The sequence below is a fragment of the Cnephaeus nilssonii genome (genome assembly GCF_951640355.1).
Source record: "Cnephaeus nilssonii genome assembly, chromosome: 5".
Classification (NCBI taxonomy): Eukaryota; Metazoa; Chordata; class Mammalia; order Chiroptera; family Vespertilionidae; genus Cnephaeus; species Cnephaeus nilssonii.
Genome location: NC_137076.1, coordinates 10,339,568 through 10,345,266, shown reverse-complemented (window position 1 = coordinate 10,345,266; position 5,699 = coordinate 10,339,568). Strand labels below are relative to the sequence as shown.

Sequence of the window (5,699 nt, the reverse complement as noted above, 5' to 3'; positions counted from 1 at the left end):
CATGGTTGAGCAACGACCTATGAACCAGGAGGTTGGGGGTTTGATTCCCAGTCAGGGCACATGGCCGGGCAGCCTACCAATGATTCTCTCTCGTCATTGATGTTTCTATCTCTCTCTTTCTCCCTTCCTCGCTGAAATCAATAAGAATATATATTTTAAAATATTGATGAAAATGGCTCACATTTCAAGACCACATACTACATATCGGACACCATTCTAAGTACTTTCCAATTATTGACCCATTTGTTACTACAGCCTCATGGAATAGAGACTGCTATCCTCATCCTTTCAATCATGTTGCAGATTGAAAAACTGAAGCTCAGGGAGGTCAAGCCACTTACTAAGGTGACTCCAGGTTGGAGGCAGCAGAACTCGGTTCAAAGTCATACAGCTGTGCCATCACCTGCCTGGCTCCAGGTTGGGCCAGTTCTACCGAGTTTGATGGCTGAGATTCTCATCCTGTAACATGTAGTCAGTGTGTGTGTGTGTGTGTGTGTGTGTGTGTACAACACAGATAGGAATATATTTAGTCCCCACAAACTTGTATGAGGCAGGCAGTGCTATCACTCCATTTTATAGGGGGCGGGGGGGGGGGGGGGGACTGAGGTTTAGAGAGTTTGTGGAATCTGCCTGGATCACAATAGCATAGTGGGGCCTGGATGTGACCCAGTTTCCTCCAAGTCTGGCCCCTGGCCCCAAACTAACTCTTGTTCTCTAGAGATGGTACATTTGCTTTCATTCAGGACATTCTTTGTCATGGATATGGGCTGTCTGAGGACAGCACATTTGGGTGCATTGAGTTTGAGTGGTGACCTGGACCCTGAAATTTGCCCCTTCCTCCTTCTGCAGGGCAGTCGCTGAACTCTGTCCTAGCTGGGGTCTGGTTCAGCCAAACTATCAGGAGCTTCTGGGCACCCATCAGAACTCACAGAAGCTTCCTCCATTAGCCGGTTATGACAACCCAGGGACCTGGGCAAAGCAAGCATGTGACCCCACTTTATCAACCAGGAAGGAGGCAGCAAGAGAGTGAGCGGTTTGCTCAAGGTCACCAGCTGAACATGCACCGGGTCCAATATCTAGCAATCCAGTGCTCGGCCCCCTGGGGTTGTCTGCTATTCCGGAGTGAGAGGGGATCATGTGGAATTCAGCACAGGTTGGGACTGGCAGCCCATGATGAAACGTGACAGAGACAGGAATGATGTCCCACCAAAGGTTTATTTTTAAAAGCACAGCTCAAGAGGGGTGTCCCTGGATGGACTAGAGCTTTGCAAGGGCCCAGAGGGACACAGGCAGGTGTGGCCCCAGAGTCGGTGACAAAAGACTGCAAATGGGTGGTGTACCGTGATGATTTCCTATCAGAACCGTTGGCCAGGGCTGGCTCTGGTTCTCAAAGAAAACGAAGGGCTTGAAATGAGGCCAGCCCCCTCCTTACAGCTGCCTAAGGAGCAGGAGGTGGCAGCGGTGAGAGAACCAACGCAGACTCAGGGACAGGAGTTTGAGAGTTGGCTTAGAGGATAGAGCAACTGGGGGGCTGCAAGGCCATAGTCACGATGGAGAAACTCCAGCCCGTCTTGTGTTGATTGATCCGGCAGATGTGCAGTCTCACAGTCCTGCAGGAGAGATGGGAGAGGACTGGGGAGGACGGCAGGTGACAGAGAGTGGAATGGGGCTGAAGTTTCCTGGGCTGGGTCAGCTGTGGACACCTAGGACGCTCTCATGTGAACCTGTGGGGCTGACACAGAACCAACCCTCCTTGGTCCTGCTGATGAGTCCCCGACCCAATCTGGGCTCATCATGAGCCCTCATCATGATGAGCCCAGAGATGGTCACATGATCCAGGTCCTTACCTGGATTAGCTGTTGTCGGGAGGGAGGCATTCCTCTCACTGCTTCTGATGCCAGGTGGAACCCTGTAGGCTCCAGAGCTCAACTTCTTCCCAATAGTGTGCGAGCCTGCCAGAAAGATGGAAATAGAAATGAATAATAGATTCACCAATACCCTTTGAGCACCTGGATCCAGCTGAGCCTGAAGCCACTGGCTGGTCATTTGAGCTGATGAGTTTCCCATTTGCTTGACTTTCCCATCTCTGGCCATTGAAAGTGTTTTGACTAAAAGAGTTGCCCGTTCACCCAGTCTCCCACTCGCCAGCAACTGGCTTTCTTTGGGGGTGGGGGCAGCTGTCGGCATGCTGGGCTGCAATCCCCTCCTTTGGGGGTTGAGAAGCTCAGGAGCCTGCAGCTGGGCTGGGGTCTCACCCACCTTGGAGGTTTCCTGAGGTGCCTTGATGATGCTTTTTCCGATTATCCAGCAACTTCATCCCATTTTGTACCCACTTGGCCTCTGGGTTCCCACACACCTTCTTATGTCTGCGAGGGAAGTGGAATCTGTGCAAGTGGGAGTGGAGTGCAAGGTTAATGTGTTAAGTGGGAAGCAAAGCTATGTGTGAGCTCCCGCCCACCCTAGCCCCCATTGTCCCACTCACATCACAGCGGGTAGGTTACAGCTCCCACTCACATCCTGGCGCTGGTAACTGTGGGCCCGCCGGAGCACAGTCTTCTTAATATGGGGATGGTACGCCAGGCAGCAGTCCTCAAAGACGCCTGCAATCACACAGTCACCCCAGGCTCACTTTTCTTTTTTGTATTTTTATTTTTGTTGTTCATCCTCACCTGAGGATATTTTTCCCATTGATTTTTGGAGAGAGAGGGGGAGGAAGGGACGAAGGGTGGGAGGAAGCAAGGAGAGAAACATCAATTTGAGAGACACATTGGTTGCTTTCCCCCATGTGCCTGCAACCCAGGTATGTGCCCTTGACTGGAAATGGATGCACAGGCCAACGCTCTAACCATTGAGTGACACAGCCATGGCCAGGCTCAGTTTTCTATGTGTCTGTGTGGCTGCATTTGCACTGGGTGTGCAGGCACGGCCACCGATGTAGGCACCCTCAAACATGTCACGACTGTCCCAGGCCCCATGGAGGCTGAGGGACAGCCCAGGTGATAAGGAAGCCATTAGGCTCACCTTTGGTCCTTGATATGGGGACAGCTGGCAGGAGTTGGAGAGGGCCTGAGACCCTGGCTAGGAAGGGCCCAGGACCTCAAAATGAATGGGAGACCAAGGCCATTTCTACACCTGCTCTGGGACAGAGGGCAAGGAGGGCAGATGCAGTATCCTGAGGAGGGGTCAGGGGCCACCACTCCCATCTGGGTCCCTCCTCCTAAAATGAGTGGGCTGGCCCGCTGTTCCTGACGTCCTGGTTCCTGCTCCAGATTGGCCTTTCCCCAACTAGGTCTACCTCAGGTACCTCCTCCCAGGAGGTCTCTGTTCATTTACCTTTCAGTTGAATAAAAGCATTTAGAGTTCCTACTCGGGGCCAGATGTCTGGATAAACAGAGGGGAATTGGACCCAGTGTTGTCATCGGGGATGTCCTGGCCTAGCAAGGAGACCAGGAAGTTTATCTGTGCTGGGAGGGGGAAGTTTAGGAGGGGAGGTGCTCAGAGGAGGAGGTGCTGGTGCCAGAGGGTCTGGAAGAAAAGGATGAACTGATGCAAAAGATGGTACAGAGGCCTTCAAGGATCTGTCCCTCTATTGGCCCCTGGAGTGGCCATGACTAAGCCCTGGCAGAGTGAAGCCAGAGGGAGGGGCAGAAGGGAGGGCAAGAGCGGCCCCAGAGAGCAAGGGGCAGTGGAGTGAAATGGATCCTGGGGCACAGTGTCAGGCAAGCAGTTCCTCAGCTGGGGGCCACTCTGCCCCAGGATCAAAGGGCCTGGGCTTGCCTGGCTGCTGGAATGGGCCTCTGATACCAGGGCAATGGAAATTAAGCCCAGCCCCTTCTGGGGCAAAGGCTAAGATCTGCTGGGGGACAGGAGAGGGCCTCAGACCTAGTAAGGGGTGGGTGGGGCAGGCGGGTGGGGCCATGGGACCTCGACCCTGCCCTGCTAGCTGCTGGGGTTCCGTTGCCTCCCCTGGGCCCCCTGGGATGGAGGACACAGTGGGGGGCTCTTCTCCTGGGGGTATTGCATGCCCAGAACTGGCTTTTAGTCACCAAAATCCTCACGTGCCTAATCTAGGGAGAGGAGGGAAGGTATTTCCCAATAATAACAGTAATTATTGTTGCTGCCGGCAGGCACTGGCCAAGAGTTTTGCAGGCATTAGTCCATTGGATCTTCATGCCTCTCTCTCTGCAGTGGGAATTGGGAGCCCCACTTTGCAGATGAGGAAACTGAGGCCCATGAAGGCTGAGTAGTGACCCTCAGCCTGACCACAGTTAGCCCGGGTTGGGGACCCTTTCCTGCTAGTCTCTGGGGCTCTACAGGGTGAAGTCACTGCAGTGTGTCCCTGGTGATAAGGGGCTAGGCCACTACTGGGAGCCACCCTCTGCTTCCCACATTCCCTGGGCTGACTGGAGTCCCTGCAGGAAAGACGTGGGTCCTGGGCTTTGGTGGAGGCACCACAGGGATTCTGCAGCCCCAAGGAGCTGCACAGATGCCAGGAGTTTGTGCATGCCTGGGGATGGGGTAGCTGTCAGTCAGAGAATCTGATGGTGGAAATCAGCTCAGGCTTTTGGAGGAGGGGATAGGCAAATGGGAGGCAGGGGGCAGACAGAAGGATGGATGGGTAGGGGGAAAGCTGGGGGGAGGAGAGTAGGTATGGCCCCAGACAGTACCTTGAGCTTGGACAGCGGGGGCCCAGGTGTCTATGAAGCAGGTCACTAGGCAGGCCAGGAGCCACAAGTTCATGGTGCAGATTTGTTCTCCTCCTCCTGATCCTTGAGGAATAACACGGGAGGTGGGAGGGGAGTAAGGAGGACCCCAAATGGACAGTAGCAGGCACTGGGAACACCCCCCTCCCATCTCAAGCCAGGACCCTCTGCAAGGGAGGCAGGCAGCACAAGATGGGGCCAAGTGGCTCCTGGGAGATCAGCTGCTGGTCTCAGTGCAGCGAGGGGACACTCACCAAAGCTTACGGGGCTCCTGTAGCCTCTGGAGCGTGTGCCAAGTTCTCCTACCCACTAGCCAGCAGGCTTTCTCGCTTTATAGATGGAGCCCCACCCTGCCACCACCTGCCCTCCTCCACCCTCCTCACCTGTCCTCCCACTCCACCTCCGGGTTTCTCCCTCCTGCCCCGCCCTCCTCTCTGCTCCCGTTTCTCTTCCTAGCTCCTCTCTCCAAGGTCAGGATACATGTGGAGGGAGTTAGGGGCAACTGGAAAAAGGACCCAAATCAGGAAACAATGACTCCCTCAACTAACTACTCAGATGTGGAACCGACAGGGGTTTGGCTTCCTTGGCAATAAGAGGCTGGAGATGCACGCAGGTGGACAGCCCAGCCTTGCCAGGCCACGTGAAGGCTGGCTACCCTGTGGCCCCCCACGACTTCCTTCCCTATCCCAGGCCTCTCAGCCAGCACCCCGCTTTCTCCCTGAAGGACCCTTTCTCCTCCTCCTCTCCCCTCTCCTGTCAAACACCTGGGGGGCTTCTGGTGGACAGGTGTCAGGCTGCCTAGAGCCCAGGAGAGAGACTTTACCTCTGCTCCCCACTCCCAAGCCACCTGTTCCCTGGGGGCCCTGACTTCACATGGCTTTTCTCTCCTTCCACACAATGGGGTGACTTACGTCACAGAAATGATCTGGTGTTGAGAACAGGCAAATCTATAGAAACAGAAAGTAAAATGTGTGGTTGCCATGGGCTGGGAGGAGG

At 54.7% G+C, this 5,699-nt stretch overlaps 1 protein-coding gene across 1 annotated transcript; it reads right to left on the bottom strand.

The window, feature by feature from the left end:
• Nucleotides 1-1,136: 1,136 nt before the first annotated feature.
• On the bottom strand, nt 1,137-4,798 carry CCL25 (C-C motif chemokine ligand 25). Its single transcript, XM_079773312.1, has 5 exons — nt 4,668-4,798; nt 2,483-2,600; nt 2,260-2,384; nt 1,848-1,952; nt 1,137-1,610 (listed from the first exon to the last, which is right to left on the bottom strand). The coding sequence occupies exons 1-5, from the start codon at nt 4,738-4,740 to the stop codon at nt 1,603-1,605; spliced, it is 429 nt and encodes a 142-aa protein (XP_079629438.1). The 5' UTR covers nt 4,741-4,798; the 3' UTR covers nt 1,137-1,602.
• Between the last annotated feature and the right edge of the window lie 901 nt (nt 4,799-5,699).

Excerpts from the sequence above, each read along its gene's own strand:
- CCL25 (XM_079773312.1), bottom strand. The coding sequence starts at position 4,740 with ATGAACTTGTGGCTCCTGGCCTGCCTAGTGACCTGCTTCATAGACACC. Across the intron at positions 2,601-4,667 it reads CCCCGCTGTCCAAGCTCAAG|GCGTCTTTGAGGACTGCTGC; the intron begins GTACTGTCTGGG and ends GTGTGATTGCAG. Across the intron at positions 1,953-2,259 it reads CACCTCAGGAAACCTCCAAG|GCTCGCACACTATTGGGAAG; the intron begins GTGGGTGAGACC and ends TCTTTCTGGCAG.